General features: G+C 39.2%; 1 protein-coding gene across 10 annotated transcripts in view; it reads right to left on the bottom strand.

Moving 5' to 3' along the window:
• The window catches only part of kcnc3a (potassium voltage-gated channel, Shaw-related subfamily, member 3a), a 73897-nt gene that overhangs the window by 48835 nt on the left and 5103 nt on the right, over positions 1-19959 (bottom strand). For all 10 annotated transcript variants that reach the window (XM_051887772.1, XM_051887775.1, XM_051887773.1 and 7 more), the window contains exon 2: positions 17469-18153. In XM_051887772.1, coding sequence (XP_051743732.1) covers positions 17469-18153 — 685 coding nt within the window. The remainder of the gene's footprint in view (positions 1-17468; positions 18154-19959) is intronic.

Below are 19959 nucleotides of genomic sequence, written 5' to 3'. Positions count from 1 at the left end.
ATGCTTCCCACTACCAAAGATCCTTTTCTCTGTGTATGAATATGACATGACACACACAGGTGAATGACACAAACACATATATATACAATTTCCAGTGAAATCCATCCTGACAGCTCTAAAATATAAATCATTATTTTAGGTTTATGAAAGTGTATTTGGGTGAAGTAAAAACATGGTTTGGAAGATATATTTTGTATTTTCACTCTCTCATTAATAATGTTTTCTTATTTTTTATTAAAAAAAAAATATATGGTGTAGCTTTAGTAATATAATATATTTAAAAAAAATATATGCTGGTGTCATGTGACTCGTTAGTGTTACAAGGTCTCAGGTGTGAATGGGGAGCAGGTGTGTTAAGTTTGGTGTTATCGCTCTCACTCTCTCATATTGGTCACTGGAAGTTCAACATGGCACCTCATGGTAAAGAACTCTCTGAGGATCTGAAAAAAAGAATTGTTGCTCTACATAAAGATGGCGTAGGCTATAAGACCCTGAAACTGAGCTGCAGCACGGTGGCCAAGACCATACAGTGGTTTAACAGGACAGGTTACACTCAGAACAGGCCTTGCCACGGTCGACCAAAGAAGTTGAGTGCACGTGCTCAGCGTCATATCCAGAGGTTGTGTTTGGGAAATAGACATATGATTGCTGCAGAGGTTAAAGGGGTGGATGATGCACAAGAAAACCCACAAACAGTTTGCTGAAGACAAGCAGACTAAGGACATGGATTACTGGAACCATGTCCTGTGGTCTGATAAGACCAAGATAGACTTATTTGGTTCAGATGGTGTCAAACGTGTGTGGCGGCAACCAGGTGAGGAGTACAAAGACAAGTGTGTCTTGCCGACAGTCAAGCATGGTGGTGGGAGTGTCATGGTCTGGGACTGCATGAGTGCTGCCGGCACTGGGGAGCTACAGTTCATTAAGGGAACTATGAATGAGCAGAGCATGATCCTCTCCCTTCGGAGACCGGGCCGCAGGGCAGTATTCCAACATGATAACGACCCCAAACACACCTCCAAGACGACCACTGCCTTGCTAAAGAAGCTGAGGGTAAAGGTGATGGATGTACTCACTTCTGTGAGATACTGTATATCACGTTTCAACAACTTAATTGGCCACCATAAGTTAATGAGACCTAATGCATTAACTAATGTTAATGTGCAGACCCTTATTATAAAGTGCATTTACCCAAAATGTTTTGTCAAATTATAGGGTGAATTCAGTGTGATTGGGACAGATTTTGCCATTGAGATGACTTGGAAAATAGTGTCCCAATCAACCTGAATTCACCCTATTTAAAAAAAAAAAAAAAAAAAAACACACTTCATGTGGTAACATCTAAATAAAATCAATTTTAATATGACTGAATCAAATTAATTGCTTTAGGTTACAGCAATAAACATACTTTTTTAAAAGTCAGATCTGGTAGAAAAATATCTTAATCTGTATTCACTTTTTACAGTGCATTAAGCTTTACTTGAGAGAAATTCAGAAGTAGATGTAGGGTAAAACGCTATTAGGCATCACTTCTTAGCATAAAACATGCAGGATTGCCTCTTGCTGTGAGGTGTATGTGTGTGATGTCATCCTCTACGGAGGCCATTCTCATTACACTTTTCATATTGATCTCCTGCTGTCAGCTGAACTGCTGAGTTTACATGAACGAGGCTGCGCTAGAGTGTGTGTATGCGTGATAGCGTTTGATTAGAAGCATAATATGATTGAATGAGAAAAAAACAGTAGATGAATGAAACAAGATAAGAGAAAAAGTGGACAGTGAGAGAGAGGGAGATCTGCCGCAACAGCCATCTGGGAAGAGAGCAGGACAAGCTGTGCTCCACCCTCAACCCATCTCCATGTCCCTCTCTCTCAAGATTTGGCAGGACACCAGGGTGGGGAGAAGGCCAGAGCCCTGGAACCCCAGTGGATCAGCATCTGGTACCTCCACCACCCAGAGAAAGAGAGAAAAAGTGAGAGAAAATACATATGAAAGAAAGTGAGCGAAAAAGTAGTTGTGTCCTAAATACTTTTATACTACATCAATCCTTTCACATTTTAGGGGGTCTCAAAAATATATTTTTATTGTTATTTTTCCCCTGAGATCCACTTAACGCACCAACAGATGCTGACCAACGACAACAGACACTTTGTTGGTTTTTGTCAGATCTGTTTGCTACCCCTGGCTGTCAGTGTCTGTTGGCACTTGTTTTCGCCGATCGAACATGTTCAAACAGCATTTGTCGGCTCGTGGAATGTCTGAGAAGTGATGTACTGTAATCTGGTGATTGTTCACGTTGGTAGACATCTGTCAGTGCAGTGTCAATTTGGCCTTTTCCCCAGCAAAAACGGTTCTTCACAACCATTTTCCACCATCTCACCTGAATTGTCCAATTTTTTGTTGTTGTGTCTTTAAGGCATGACCCCATCGCATATTAAATGAGTACATGCACTTTTTCAACATCTAACCCGGCCCACATCCAAGTGTGACATCAGAAGCCAGGCCCACACCGCCATGCAGCTGATTCTTAAGATTTTATTAGTCATGTCAATCACAGTATTGACTGCCTACACCAAACACTGATCCCTAAACCTACCCGTCACTGTAACCAATGAAATTACCTGCAGGGCGGGATTTCTGGTGAAGTGGTTTAGTGTGAAGTCTTGAGAACGGCGTGACTTCTGACGTCACACTTGGATGTGGGCGGGGTTGGATGTCCACCAACCAGGCTGCAGCGAACCCTACTTGACATTTTCTCTGCCAAATCTAAGGGTCTGATTAGCATATTAAAAATACATTTCCATAATGTGTTTCTAACATTGGGATTCTTCCGAAGAATGTGCATGTACCAGGAACAGCATAAAGTTTTACACATTACAAAAACTTAGAAAGTTAAACATTAAAAACTTTAAAAGAAAATGGAAATTGGAAATGTTGCATTGGCAACTAACTGAAATAAAATGAGTTGAAGTACTAAAATTAGTAAAACTAAAACTGAAATTTAAAAAAAAATAAAGCTAAACAGAAATCAAAAACTAATTAAAAGTTAAAATAAATACTACAATAATATATAAATAATACAAAAATAACACTGATCTTATTTCTGACTTGTAGGCCAAACTACAAGTTACAGTGGGTTTTCACTGTACATTACAAGCAAAATTTGATTGCTTGTGAAATTACCCCTTTATCAAAGTCAACAAAATCAAGCTTCATGTAGCCGTGTCCTAGCGATTAGTGCATGTGCTTCAGACACACTACGTCTTGGTACTAATGCAGGTGATACATGTCTGATTTCCCCTTTTATTCCTCTTTTTTCACCAATAACTTCCTGTGCTCTCTACTACCTCTGCCAAAACACAAAAAGTGTTAACAGAATCAAGAAGAGTAGACTTGTAAACGGCAACTAACATGCCTTCTGAGTGCAGGACGTTGAGTGTTAGTCCAGGTCTCCATGAATCCAGTTACAGACACACTGTAACTGGAAAAGCAAACTCAAGCACCAAAGTTATGCGGCATGTGTTCTCTGGATCCTCCTGATAACCACCACATGGACACAAATAATGATAGAGGCCAGAGGCTAAAGTAAATTTAACAAGACGTTAATGGCAGCATACAGTGACTTGGTAAGTATATATCATTTGGAATAAATGAAGGATAAAGGGGAGCCCATTGTCCAAGAGAAGAGAAAAACAAACAAACTAAGGCCAGAATACAAGTCTTTCACTCAAAACGCATGCTTGCTGCACAGAAACAAGAAGAAAAATTTAAGTAAAATGTGAACATAATAATTTTCAGTCATTAGTAATGTTTAGGCCTTTTTTATTCACATAGTACTAATATTTATGTTATACATATCTATAAATTTACAAGCTGTATTCTTCTTGTATGATTTAAAGCAAATACTGAATTGATGTTCAAAGTGTTTACAGGGCAAAACCAATATGATATTCATTTCAACACCAATCCCTACAATTCAACACTCTCATGTTACATCAACATGTATCATAGCAAACATGCTTCATTCAGCAAAGGAACAATATCCTATACAGCCAGATGTTATTATGTCTTACACATAAACACTCACTCACAGGCAGAGGTCAGTTGTGCCACTGAAGCAGAGCTTTCTCTCTCTCTCTCTCTCTCTCTCTCATACACACAAACAGCTCAGCACTTTAACAGATTAATTACAGTCACTGACTGACAGGATGGAATGAACCCTCTCAAATCAGCAGACACAGCGGCTCTTACAAACACAGACATACACAAACAATCCATCTGATTACTTCTTTCCTACAGTGATGTCCAAAAAGTCTGAGAGAACTACTGAAAATGCATTTTGCATTAACACAACACTTGAGCTGCATGAACTCCACAAGTTTGAGTAAAACCACCTGATGTTCTCATGTTCTCCAGCATTATTTGAGATTATCCAAAGAGCATCTTCTCTAACCTCTAACCGTTTGTACAAAAGAGTTGCATTGGTGCAGTACAGACTGCATATGTGTGAGAAAACATCCTCATGTCTGTGGTGCGAGTGTGGATTGTGGTGTGGTGATTGACAGCTCAGGGAGAGCAAAAGATGAACCTTTGAGACTGAAGATGAGTATATTGCATAACAGTAGTTGATGTAGAGTGATCGAAGTAGCTCGGGGATATAGACAAAGAGAGTGAAAGAGAGAAAATCTACTGTTGAGTTTAAGTGTTTTTTTATTGTGTGTGTATGTGTGTGGGGGGGGGGGGGGACGCATTGGTTCTCATTGATAAAAACACGGAGGGTCTCTGCCTAATAGAGGACAAGAGAGTGACTCACATTTCCACCAGATTCTAACGTTCTCTTTCTCAAATCCACATATACATTTCCTAAGACACTTTGGAAATGTTGAGGCTACAACAAAGAGGCCCGTTCACTCAAAGAATATATAAAAATATTTATATTATCATTCTCAATAAATATAAGATCCCATGTTAGGTTTGTGTGTTAAAAATAAAGTGTGTAATTTCTGCACACACAAAAAAAATGTAAACAAACAAATAATAATAATAAATAAATAATTTGAAATTAATGTATTCATGTATTTAATTACAGTCTCAATATTCATTATGATTAATTTACTTTTTAAGGTGTGTAATATCTGCACAATATTAGTAATAATAAAATTCAATATATTTATTATTATTATTATATAGTTTATAAAATTATATAGTAAATATATTGACATATTTATTATATACTATATTGCTTTATTTTCTTTGTCCACTTGTGTTTAGCATAAACTATCGAACCGACAAATTATCTAACTCTTTGTCCAAAACTGCTCATGTACCGCACATTTGAAGTATTGACAAACACGCATGCAAAAACCATCTAACTCCCTGACATAAACAAAACCACACACGCTCGCTCCATCGAGGTGAAACAGAGGAAATAAGTAGCACAGCATTTTTTTCTGCTTAGTATTCGATCCTGATAACTGCAGTACACTACACACATTTGTCCTTGCAAATTTTCCACCTCCCTTCCTCTCTTCATCATTGTGCTCCTTTTAATCACTCTTTCCCAGTCTCTTCCTATCGCTCTAACAGTCTCTCCTCCTTGCATGTCACTTCTCTCTCCCGGCCTGGGCCATAGTTTGGCAGTGTTCTCTTTCTCTCTGTACTCTATGCCATTAGCTGGGATGATAGAGTGCCTTTGCCTTTGTCCTTAATCCAAGTGAGAGCCCTACTCTGAGAAAATGCTAAAAGCTAGCATGCAGTAGCTAGTGCCAAATGCACAGAGACGCACTATGTACGCATTCACTATTGAAGAAGAAAAACACCCAGATGTGGAAGTGCACATACATTCACCTACGATTTATACACAGCAATTTAACCAAAGAGTCAATGGTTATTATCTCTTTAAAGGGGACCTATTATGCCCTTTTTAACAAGACGTAATATAAGTCTCAAGTGTCCCCAGAACGTGTCAGTGAAGTTTCAGCTCAAAATACCCCACAGATCATTTATTATACCATGTTGTAAATCACATTTTTGAGTGGAAGGAAAAACATGCTGTTTTCGTGCATGTGCCTTTAAATGCAAATGAGCTGCTGCTCCCCACCCCACTTTCCAGAAGAGGGCGGAGCCTGTACAACTTGTGTCTCGAATACTCTGCCAAAAACAAACAAAACTGTTTAGTTTTCATTATCATCTCTATCGTGGTCATGCTCATGTGGCATTGCAGCTCTTCGCCATCATGAAAGTTAATTATTTGCATGCGTTTTAAAATCATAACAGTTTAAACTTATGATATATGGTTTCCTGAGCGCACACATCCAAAGCACGCACACAGAAAGCTGGCTGTCAGAGGTGTCCGGTGAGTATTAAAATGATTTCTCTTACAGGTCTTATTGCACTTAAACTGTATGTCAAAAACATACAAAGTTCACATAAACAGTCAGCTATGTCTGTGAACGTAAACAGCAGGGAAAGTAATCGCATGTGTGTATTAGATATGTGTATTAAAGTGATAGCAGCAGAATCTACAATACTTACTGCTGTACATGCTGTTAATATGAACCAAACAACAAAAAAACAGAAAATCACTCACTGCTCTTGATTAAATAACTTTAGTAGCTTTAATAAGAATACATTTCTTACTTAAATGCTGCTGTTAAAGCTCTGGTGAGGAGATAAACATGGTGGACTGTGTACAGCTCACTCAGGGGAGGAGCTAGGCTAATAATTGGGCAGATTTCGTCGCCAGTCATGGGCGGGGCTCCAAACAAGCAGTTTCAGATTTCCCCCCTACTCTTACCTGCTTGTTTGGAGAGACTGTTTATGATTTATGGGGATTTTTACCATTACAGGCTGGTTGTTTACACACAAAAGTGAATTTTGCACAATAAGTTCCCTTTAACACACTGCGAAACAATTATTTTCCTACCCACTAAAACTGGTTTCCTGGTCTTCCATCTCTGTTGGCTGGTTTTAGAGCTTAAATCAACTAAGACCTGCAAACCAGTTTTTTTTTTTTTTTTTCAAGAAGGTAATCAGTATTTTTGTCTTGTTTCTCAGTAAAACTTGAGTAAACTGTTTCTCAGTAAAAATGTAAACATCATTAAAACAAGATTAATTTACTTTAAAAAGCATTTGCACATGCACTTTTTCGAGAAAACGTCCAGTTGCAGTCTGTGTGCGTAAAAATTCTCAGAAAAAAGAGCCTGTTATCATATTAACCTTTATCTTTCATTCATACTCTGGTCATCTTTCTTAAGTTTTTGTAAGCATTAGCAAGCTGTCTTGGTCATTTTAACCTTATTAAAAAGTTCTGCACATAAAGAAAGTAATAGTACTGTTCAAAACATGTTTAAAATCATGCACAGCCAGTCAGCCATAACAGTAGACTAATAAAAGATGTTTTATTTTACAGTTAGCGGGTCGCTTCATGGGGGTCGACATGTTGAGATCTGATCATATGACCAGCTGAATGCTACTTACTTTATCTTAGGCCCTGTCCCAAATGGTACCCTAAACACTTTCTGTAAATGCCACTCTGATTGTCAGGAAGAAGATTTCTGCGGAGCTCGCTTCAGTGCGGGGTCGGCAAAACTGCGCATCGATGGTGCATATCGACCACAATGGAGCTTCATACTCGTTGGTATCTATTACGCCCCGCGTCTAGGGAAAATCGAAAAACTCCAAACAGGCATAATAAAGAAACTGGGTCGTGGTAGTGGAATCCCAGTTACAAATCACTCCGGTCGATAATCAAACAAATGCACAAAACTACTTAAGGAAAATGACTGAATTTATTAAAAATTTATATAACAAGTGAAAGAGAGCATCTCTTCAGGGTGTCCAAATGCCAAAATAACAAACAAAACAAATCTAGAAAGGAAAAGAGGGAGGGATTAAATAACCAAAGTAAATATAAAAATAAAATACATTTACCTTCCCTAATGAAAAACAAAGCATAAACCAAGTTACCAAAATAAATAGGCAGGACACCCCTATGCTCCACGTTCTTGAAACATAACTTTAGGAACAGTTGAACATGACCAACAGGTTGTACAGTCGGTACACTTTTCACTTGGAAGTAACAAGTTTGATCATCGGCCGGAGGAGGGTTCCAGGAGCTCTCAACCCAAACGCGGCCGAACCAACAATGAGCTCCATGTTGAATGCCGGCAGCGTCCTTATAAAGACCACGCCTCTTCTGAACCGCCAATAGAGAGAGTGTACACCATCACTGGACAACCTATTAGAACACTGACAGAGCAAGAGGGAAAAGAAAACAAACAACACATACCAAATACAGCAACGCAGGTTGTAACAGTATCGCTCACTGCCATTATAAAGCTTGGACGTGTCAGGATATTTATTAATATAACTCCGATTGTGTTCATCAGAAAGAAGAAAGTCAAATGATGGCTTGAGGGTGAGTAAATCTTGGGGTAATTTTCATTTTAAAGTGATCTAATCCTTTAAGGGAACATAGTGAGCATCAATGCTCCCTGGTTTTAACGGTGCATTGTGGGACTTTTTAGGGAGCGAATGTTTCAGTGCACTGGTTGGATTTTGTGATTGGGACAGCCCTTAAATGGCCGACTCCCTGATCAGTACCCTGACTACTGAACTAGGGAGCTGATTGAGACGCACCCCAAATCTTTGATGCCAATCAGCTAACATTACAGTATGTCAGCCATCTTTACTCTTTCATTGCCCAATGCTCCTGTTTTTTTTTTTTCTCTATATCTCCAACGAGGGCGTCATCTCTCCATTTACCACCTTATCTTTGCTCTCATTCAGTCTTACTCCCTCATTTCTCATTTGCAATTCCCCTCTCCCTTTCTTGCTCCTCCATCCAGCATGCTGCAGTATTACCACCATCAGCATCTTATGAGCACTGCTCTTTCTCTCCTCGGTTCCAGTGCGCTCACACAGACATATACGAACATGTAATCTAGCCACATCCATGGGGAAAAGTATTATCTTAAACTGGCAGGCAAAAAAAGAAATCCTGTTTCATAGTAATAGTCTGGTGGGTGTGTGTGTGTGTGTGTGTGTGTGTGTAATGGAATGGCAGTGTCTTATTAGGATTAGCATGACAGAACAAGGATATACTATATATAAAGTAAAAGTGACATGATACATTACAGTACCATGCTTATTCCCTTCCCCCATTCATTCATTCTTTCTTTCTTTCTGTTTTCACCAACCCTCTCTTTCTCTTTCCCTTTCTAACTCTCCTTCTCATTTGTAGTCATAGATCAGTTTCTTCTGCCCTGTGCAAAAATGAAGTCTTGTGGGAGTGTGCCTGAGAAAATGCAAGGGATTTGGTGGGAAATGGAGGGGTGGGGGTGGAAAAAGAGAGATAAAGAGTGTGTGTCATATATGCCGTTTCCATCAGAGACCGCAGAGTCCCTCTTGTGACTGTTTTGAATATATTTTCATGTGCCATGAGCACAGACATCCAAATAGATGTTTTCACTCCCGTTTGGGAATGTGTGTCAGTTTTTGTTGCTGTCAGTATCCCTAACAGCATTAAAAGGATACTTTAACGAATGAAAATCATTTACTCACTTTCATGCTGTTCCAATCCTATATGACTTTCTTTCTTTCGTGGAACCATACAATGAGAGACAATGGGGTCCAGTCTAGTATTGGCCACAAAAAAAAAAAAAAAAAAAAAAAAGTCTGCAGCCATTTTTAACCTGAATGTGCAAGGCTTCTGGTAAAAGCTGGTTCCAGTTATTTTAAATGATGTTACAACCTGGTATTTGTTAAAGGCATACTACGTAAATTTTCACCGCTAGAGGTCGCCTATTCAAAACAAAGGCATAGCTTGATGACCCCAAGATTGAATGTGGAATCTTGGGAGTTGTTGTCTTCACCTCACAGCCGAGTGATGTTGGAGCTGAACGAGGCCGCTGGAGCGATTGCTATTGAGAGACGAGTGCAACACATGCCTTGAGAGCAGCAGAACTTTTATTATGCCGCAGTCGCCACTTCCGCTTCTTCCGGTCAAGCATATGTGGGGTAACTCTGAGTGTTCACTCGGGGGCTGCTACGAGACACTTGTTGCACACTGCAGTAAGCTAGATTGATATTAGAATATCATATTAATAAATGCTGGATTGCTTGTGTTGATAAATGGCATGCAATTCATTTTAAAACATATTGTATGATGGAGAAAATGCTGTATTACTGTTACTAAAAATAAAGCTGCATCTGATTATGCTATGTTAGCTACTTGACAAAATAATGTTTTCTCTGAGGCATGGTAAAAACAAGAAAACAAGATTCAAACAATAAGACTAAACGTGTTGAGCTATATAACAATGATTAGTTTTCTGTCTAAAAATGTAACCAAACAGTTGTTCCTTTGTCTAATAAAACATGTCATATATTAAAGCGTCTTTGGTGTTTCCATGGTTTCTACAAAATAAAACAACCGGAAATCTGTGGAAACGCAGGTATGACGTCACTGATAGGTGACACACAGTCCTTGTCCTGGTTAAAATTGCTTATTTCTCAGGAATTAAACATTCTTAGAAACATCTGGGATAATGTAAGTACACAAGTCAACAAAATATATAACACTGTTCTAGTGTTTTTTGGATATTGTGCCTTTAAGTTATAATATATCAACACTTCACCTGCAAACTTGCAGCAGGCTGCTAATATACAAAATAAAAATTATGTCCGTAGGTCAAAAGAGATAAAGTCCCATTAGGCCCACATGGACCTCTGGGAGGTGTATAGGGCTGGAATACAAGGCTTTTCTTTTCTGTTTTTACCCGGTTGTTCCCCTGTGACCACCGAGTGCTCGAGGGAACAGGGTTTTCCATTTGCCCTGGGAACAAAATGCTGAAGTGGTGCAGAGGTGAACCAAAATGAGCAGGGTTTCTGGACATTGCTGGCCATCCAATGCTTATTTTGGCAGTGTAATTGTCTTGCAATGAAAAACTCCTAATGTAGGTGGTTTCACACTGATAACTTGTTGGCTCTGGCATTGGCTGGTCTTCAACACCTATTTAAAATTCAAAGTAGGGGCGCATATGCCTGCATATACGAGTTCACTGGCTGACTAGACTTCAGGGTGGATGACCGGCTCACTGTAGTCTAGTTGGGGGGGGGGGGATGTTTAGAAAAGACCAAAGCAAAATCACTTGAGCCAAGAGAATATGCCTTGTAAAAGCAAATACGCTGCAACTCGAACAGAATCATTCACCGGCGAGCTGGACCGCAACCACTGAGGGAAAAAAAAAAAAAAAAAAAAAAAAACACACACACTGCGACTGTAGATTCAAGCTCATCTCGCGCTCTACATCTTATTCACCGATTTATTGGTCTCAGAGTGACTGGTTTAATAAGCTTTATTATCATGCATTTTGCTGCTGCAATGTGTGGCTAGAAGACATGTGCGGCACAGATACCGCATAAAACCAGGTTGCCTTGGTGGCTCGGTTAAGCTTTTGCTGCCAGTATTGAGTAAATGAACAGTACAGGAGGAGGAGAGGAGGCCTGCTTGTTACTGAGAGCAGGAAGAAGCGAGATCTTGTCCCACATATCTCCTCATTTTCTTACTATTTTTAGAGATGTAGTAAAAGTAGAAGAATAACAGTGGGGGAAGACTGGAGGTGTGAGCACGGGTGCCAAAAGAGGTCTCAACTGAAAAGAAGGATTTGCAGGCAGACAAACTCGGGTTACAAATGATCATGATCATTACAGGGAACCCAAAGGTAATTGATACTTTTAAGGAAGTGATAAACAAGCCCATTTTAGAAGAAAAAGCTTGTGGTTAAAAGGAAAGTATCTGAAGGAATCCAATCATTTTCAATGTGTTGTACACAGAGGGCTGCTGTGGTCTATGCGGCCCTTGAGGATGCACTTCAAACGTGTTTGCAATGAATAAATCAAACTTTGCAAAAGAAGCAAGAAGTAATATTCATTTTCCATTGCACGCAAGGAGCGACACACTTTTCAAATAGTTTCAGGTCCCTGGAGTCCCGACATTTAAGGTTATTTTTGGCACATTCAGTGTCGCTAACTGTTTACAAACACCTGGTGGGGAGACAGCACTATATGATGGTTTTGGGACATTTGTGCTATTGGGAAATCCAACTTGCAATCCAATCCAGCACTGAGAAAAACCTATTCCAATCATTTTTTTTTTTTTTTTCGTTTTCCCACACAATCTTTTCCCAGTTTATTTAATTTATTTGTCTTTTAGATAAAGGTTGATCAAATGTTTGCGTTATGCTACACCTAAAAATGGGATATTATTAGATTAGAATAGAAGTACTGGGAATGCAGACTCTTTTTTTTTCTCCAGTTTTCCCACAAAATCTTCCCCCAATATACTTATTTAATTATTTATTAAGTGATTATTTTTTATTTATTTAAATTATTGGTCATTTAGATAAAGGTCGGTCAAATATTTGCCATATGCTACACCTAAAAATGAGATATTATTCATATTAAATATTGGTAAAGTGAACAGTTTTTGTCAAGCCACTTGTGATTAGAATAAGTAGTATTGGCAATGCAGACTTTTTTCTCTAGTTTTCCCTTAATTTATTTATTTAGTGATTATTTTTAATTTATTTAGATTCGTTGTCTTTTAGAAAATGATTTAGAAATGGTTATTGTTTGCTCGTATGCTAGATGGGATATTATTTGTGGAAATGAAATATTGGTAAGGTAAACTAAATATTTTGTTAAGCCACTTACTTTGATTAGAATAGAATTAGATTAGAATGAAAGCACTGGCAATGTAAATTATCAGTGCACTTTTTCTTTTATTTATATCAGCGTTAACCTCCAGAGAATCATTGTGCCTTTCAGCACTGGACAGCTCCAGCAGTGACGTTATACTTTTTCTGGTGACAGTACAATCAAACATAGGTGCGCATGCCGATATGACGCCCACAGTTGCTGTCTAGTTAGGGAGCTCACTAAGGTTTGGGGCACTCCGTGGTTGATCTACTGACATAACGCATGTAAAAACAGTAATTTAGTAATGAATGTCATGACAAATGCAAAGCGATAAAACAAACATACATTTCTAAATACATGCCGGATCATCTACCTGAAGCAAGGTGAATTGTGACGTTAATTAACGGCTTTCTGCATATATATTTTTACGTGTGGGAACAAAATACACAGAGCACTGCAAAGCGGGATTATTTTGACTACGGGCTGTTGCTAAGAAACACTGCTCTGTAGTTCATTTAATAGTTGTTCATCCTTATCGAATAGGATTTTGCACGTGAATGACTATGCACCCGCAGGTTGTTATTCATCCATACAACATGTGCTCGACTTCAAGCTTGATATACTGAACAACAGTAAAGACATTTGATATTTCTGCATACTGTGCATTTGCTTCTTAGGTAACGGTCATTGAGGATGTTTTATTGTGTGATCTCTATTACTTCTTCCTGTTTTAATCTGCCCTAACTCCAGTGTGAAAGTGTCTTTTGTGTCTTCTCTCCATGTGATGCACCTTTTGCTCTAGTAGCTCATCACACATAAATTACAAATCACGTGATAGTGACAATTGTCAATTAGATCAGTGGTTCTCAAACTGGAGTTTGGGGCCACAAAAGTGTGTAGAAAAATAAAAAATAAAATAAAATAACTCGAATGGTGAGAAGAATAAAATACAGTGTCAATGTAATAGAAACAAAATATCTTCTAGATAATATTTTACACATATTTATCATATTTGTTTCACAATATAAATCGTAAAATAAAATAAAATAAAATAATAACTAGAATACTGGGTAGAAAAAAAAAACTGTGTCAACTTGAAAGAAACTAAATATTTCCAGATAATATCTTACACATATTTGTAATATTTTTGACAATATAAATTGTAAAATTAAACAAAGTATAAAATAAAATAACTCTAATAGTAGGTAGAAAAAATACAGAGTCTGCTTAATAGAAAGTAAATAGTTTCCAGACAAAAAAACATATTTATTATATTTTTTTCCACAATTAAAATGGTAATAAAATAAAATAAACAGTACTTTAAAGGAGGGAAGGAAAAAAAAAATACAGCGTCAAATTAAAGTAAATATTTTTTCCAGGTAATATTTTAGACAGATTTATAATACTTTTTCACAATATAAATTATGAGACATGAAAATATATTTGCCCTTTATAGTTTATGAAAGGTGTCTCATCATCATATTTGGAGTTCATTGCATCAAAAAGTTAAACCTTGAATTAAATGATACTGTAGTTAACTGTTATCTGAATCCTCTAATCTGGCCAATAAGGAGCCAGGGTTTGCTGCAACTCTTCACTTATGTATGGGCTCACTGGATCATCCGATTTAAACCAGGGATTTAACCAGAGAGAGAGAGAGCACAGAGTCCTAGTCCAGACTCCATAGATCAACTCAGATACTCATGCTATTTATATTATGGTGCCCGACACTACAGTCCTTTAAAAGTCAGCATTTACTTTGAAGACAACTTCTACCTTCATAAGTGCTTGAAATGAAAACTGAATCAGTTAAATGTAGCCAAAAGATAATACACATCTTGCATGCATTTGCATATTTTTAAATTAAAAAAAAAGTGACAGCATTGCCTCCACGCACATACACAAATGCACAGGCTCTGCCTCTGTTGCTCTGCAGCAGAAATCAGCGCGCAGTCAGCTAGTATGAGACGCCGCAGTGTTACGCTATAGCACAGCCAGAGAAAGGGACATGGAGGTTGTAAGTGATGATTAGCAATCCGGCACGAGGCCCTGCACCCATACAGCAGCCCGCTAATAAAACACTATGCGTGTCACGGTTGATAAAAGACCTCCGTTCAATGACGACGCAGTAAAACGATGACGGCATCTCTCCCTCCCCTTGAGAACTGTGAGAAGAGCTGGGTAACTTACAATCGCAGACCCTTCAAATGCATTAAGAGCAATTCTACAATTAAATGCAGCCAACAATGCAAAGGAAAACTGATCAGTTAAATGGAACCCTGGGGATTTCAAGAAAGCAAGTATGTATCGACTGCTTATGACTATGATCTATTGACCCAGATGTGACGAGGGAGATAAATATCTTAAATAACCAGCCTGCGCTGATAAAGGAGATAAATGGTTGCTGTTCACTAGCTTGTGAATGACGTTCTGAGAGCCAAAGGGTGAATTACCTTTCATGTGCTCCAGCTGAAACATCTCTTAATGCACAGGGGTCAGTAAGTGACTTTGTTTTTCTAAAATCGTTACAGATTTGTATCTAATGATAGCGATTATTGTCTGACAGGGAAAAAATGATATGATTACTCACTTAAAATGGCAAGCAAATAGTTTGGTGAATCTAACTGGGCTGTGTAAAGCTTATGAATTCATATGACCTTATTATGCTCATTATCCCAAAATTGGGATCACAAGCGTGGTGGCACCCAGAAAAAAAATCTAATTTAAGCTTCAGTTCTGGGTGTGAGAGGTAGGATGTAGTGATTATCAGGTGATTGTGGTGGCAGTGACATACGGGGCTTCTGCTGAGTAAGCAGGAAACGGATTCAGTTAAAAGCAAGACTCACGGGAATCTCTAGTTCCTGGGATACCGTGAATATCCTATGTGGATACATACCTAAGCACAACCTGATACCAGTAACTTGCTTTGATAAGCTAGAATTTTTTGGTTAAACATACAGGCCATTGGTATGGGTCATTTACCTAATAAAAGGTACAAAATGGACAAAATGACTAAATGGTTTGCAAGCATGACAACATGTTTACTATCATAGGGTGCGTTTTAATCAGCTCCCTAGTTCAGTAGTCAGGGCACTGATCAGGGAGTCGGCCATTTTAAGGGCTTACTCAATCGCAAAATCCTTCCAGTGCCCTGAAACGTTCGCTACCTAAAAACTCCCATAATGCACCGTGAAAACCAGGGAGCATCGATGCTCACTATGTTTCCTTAATGGAAGTTCTGAAGCACGAAACATAAATCACGTGAGCCAAATCACTACACATAATGACAAGCGATAGATGTTTTAAAAAACAAACAGTTATTTAAATATGTATCAGCATAAACATACAAGGCTAACAGGTAATGAACATAATCTAGCTAACATTTATAATTTATTTATGGCTGAAACGTTGCAAAAATCCAAGTGTTTATCATAATGTACTTTTAAATAACATAAATGTCAAAAAGATATCCGTGCTGCTGCTGCTGCTGTTCATAACTGCCGGTAGAGATGGTGTACAACGAGGACATTGCCATGTCGCCGGAAAGAGCCATCGCTAGTGGGGCAAAAGATGGTGACGATTCTAGAGGCCCCCGTGATTTCAACCAAGGGGGACCCACGGCCACAACCTGCACCGGGGTCCCAGATACCCCAGCTATGGCCCGGTCCCAATGTGTAGTGAGTCAGGGTCCTTACCAGTGCCCGAATTCATGTACATGATATACTGATTCACGACCTAGGGAGCAAGGGAGCTGAATGAGATGCACCCATTCAGGCATAAGCAGTTATTTTCCCGCTTGTTCCTGCTTTGATGGAACATTCTTCTAACATAAAACAACATTCAAGACCTGCAAAATAATACAATGTTTATAGCCAAAACTCAATAGTGTACACCTCAGGGTAAATATCCTGACGTTCAATATCGTAGAGGTCTGCCAGGTACCGTTCTGCAGTATGGACAACAGCGAAATGTGCATCGTCTTTGCGCATGCGCAATGACTGGCGGTTGTGATATGAATGCGTGTAGATTGGCTGTAGATTATTTGGCTCGCAACACGCATACTTAGTAAATAAATGGACATTAAATATATTGATTTGGGAGGGAAAATGTTTTATTAGCTTGTAGCGACAGCGGAAAGATTGAACACGACTATCTACGTAGGAAACCAGCAAGTAGTCCAGCGTTGCCACTCATTATTATTCAGAAATATTTGCTGAATGCAGTAACTGAGCAACCAGAATAAAGTATTCTTGACTAGAAATCCGAGTATGAAACTGAGTAACTGAATAACAACGTTCTTCAAACCATTAAAGTAACTTTTTTTTTTCAACATTTCATAATTTAGCTACATTAACAGCAGAACCAAAAAGGTAAGTTTTAAAAAGGTGCGCATGCAGAGAGCTCGAGACGCCGTGCTCTCACCGCCAAATAATGCGCGTGGAGAGCGTGACAGCCAGACAAAAATACTGCATTTTCAGAGAGAGTGATTGAGAAAGAGTCACCTGAGTCCTTTTCTCTTCAAACTTAGCTAACAAACTTTCCAGAAGTTTACAACTTACCAGCTCATGCTAAGTACGACAGTCCTATTGTTGCAAACCAGCTTGTGATTCCGTGTATACTAGAAATAGCCCGAGTGTCGAGTAGTAGCTGAACAGGTATCACAGGGACGATAATGTCATACTACAAGTTCACATGAAGCGCTCACAAACGGATACAGACACGTTTAATAAAGTATATTTCGAAAAATGCCGATACACTCACTCACCCTGGCGTATTTCGAGGAGTAGGGGTCCTCAAACAGCGCCCAGATGCGGGGCCGCCAGATACTCCACCAGCTGGTGTTGCGACCATCCTCCTGTAGACACAACCTCTTCAAGTCCCCGTCCGCACCACCCGTTAGCGCAGGGTCGTCCTCTGGGAGGTCCGGCTCGGGCGTCTCGAAGCTGTCCAGCGCTTCCTCGGCGTCCCGATGCTGTCGGTAGTTCATCCAGCAGCAAGCCTCCACGTCCGTCTCGTCGATACCCCAGAAGGCGAGCTCCTCCTCGAAGAGAGGACCGCAGACATCGTTGGGACAATGCAACTTCCCTGTGCGGTAATAGTTGAGGATGAAAGCAAAGGTGTTGGGGTGACGGTCAAAGAAAAACTCGTCGGATTTGGGGTCATAGTCAAAGTTACTGAACGCATCTGGCTCCGTGAGCCAGGACAAGCGGGTCCCAGGCAGCGTCTTCAGTGTGCTGCGGTAAGTCTCGTGCCGAACCCCCCCGCAGTTTATCACTATTTTCTCGCTGTCTGAAGGACAAGTCATGTCTGCGCTGTAACATGCTTTGTTGGACGACTTGTTCCCACCCTTGCGCCCTTTGAAAGAGGAGACACACACCGAACTGAGCATAGAGGAGCAGGGGGAGGGAGAGGAGGAGAGAGAACCGAGAGGGGAGGGGGGGAGGAGGAGCCTGCGGTGGAAGAGCAGAAGAGAAAAGAAAATTAGTGATGCTCATACTTTTATACATCATCAAGCTGGTAAAAGTAACCTGCTTTTAACTCATCACATCATTAGTTCTTGCACCAGTCACTAATGTAGCTCTGTATAGGTGGTGCAATACAACGGCAATGGTCAAATTCCTATTAAAATTCTGGAGAAAGTGCAAATATAAGGCAATACTAAGGTCTTTTATGGTACAGTCTACTCATTGGGCCTGAAAAATAAAGGACCCGTCCATAAAAATTGTATAATTTTAGTGATGACCCTGCCAAGCATACAAAATTAGATGAATGTTGATGCAGGTGTATGGGATAAGCATTTTAATGAAGGAGTGAGTTCAATATACATTCAAGTGTCACATAATAAACAGGAACGAGACCCCTCCTCTTTTGAAATGCCCACCCATCTCTCCATTTCCATCTTTTACCATCACTCAACTCTCATGTCCCTCAATTCACTAAAACACTCTGCTCAATTACAGCGAAGGGAGATGAAAATGACTGAATGTTTCACAGCCACCCCCCTCCCCACACCATGCTCTCAGCGTATCCAATAGAAAGAGGGAGAGGAAGAGAATGAGAGCGAGAGGAAGGGTGGGAGGAAGAGGGAGAAAAGCTAAAGGCAGAACGATTATTTGCTGAGCTACACAAAATAGGGAGAAAAGACTGCAGAGCATTAACTCTTACACTATCTCTCGCTGTCTCTCTTTGGGCAGTGCTAATGTTATGCAGACCGTTCAGTACAGTCAGTGTACAGTATTAACCTTTGTTGCACTCATAATTGTTTGAGTATGATTTACAATATTCTGTTAAAAAGGGTTAGATTCACGTAACCTCTTATATACGCACAAACACGCATTCATATTTTTATGGCATTACACCAAGAAGGTGCTTTAAAAACTGAATGTTTTTACTTCTTAGCTGTAGTTAAATGACTATTGCCACTCTTTTTTCCAATCAAAATGTCCCATTTTGGAAATATGGAGCAGGGAAGCTATTATCTTTTTCTCTTGGGGTTATACACTGTAAAAAGTGGTAATCTATTTGTACCTGATTTAAACTTCAAAAATGACTTTTGTTAGTGTAACCTAATGTAGTCAAAATGATTCAGTCATGTTAAACCAGATCATTTAGTTAATTTAGAAGTTACTACATGAAGCAATTTTTTAGATTGCCTAGCAAAACAGTGGAAAAGGGTCAGATTTCACCGACAAATGTGTGTCCTCCTCCCATGTTTTGCTGTGCTGTCTTTTCTTGCTTTCCCAATAACTCTCCTATATCTGTTGTCTTGTTTGGCTGTGCTGCACGGCTGCTCCATACATATCTGTCAAACTGTCTTCCCTCATTACTTAACCACTCTTATCCATTCTCCTCAGCTCACTCTTTCTCTTGCTTTCCCTTATGTCCCTCTGTGATTAACTGTTGAAACAACAAAGATCACAGGAGAGTGAGAACCATAGGAAGCAGAGGCTTAATAATATGGAACAAGGTAAACGGATTCGCTTCTTATTTAAATGAAGATAGTTAAGTTGGTTTCTCCTTTCAGCACCATGGACAGCGTGTGTGTGTGCGCGCGCGTGTGTGTGTGTGTGTATATATACATATATATATATATATATATATACATATATATATATATATATATATATATATATACACACACACACACACCAGACATCCAACGGAGAGTCATAAATAAATAACGAACTAAAATAAATCTCACAAAAAAAACAAAAAAAAATGAACTCACAACTGTGCAGGCATCACATTGCTGTTAC

Source organism: Ctenopharyngodon idella, chromosome 3 (genome assembly GCF_019924925.1).
Source record: "Ctenopharyngodon idella isolate HZGC_01 chromosome 3, HZGC01, whole genome shotgun sequence".
In the NCBI taxonomy this organism is placed as follows: domain Eukaryota; kingdom Metazoa; phylum Chordata; class Actinopteri; order Cypriniformes; family Xenocyprididae; genus Ctenopharyngodon; species Ctenopharyngodon idella.
This window is presented reverse-complemented; position numbering and strand designations above follow the sequence as displayed.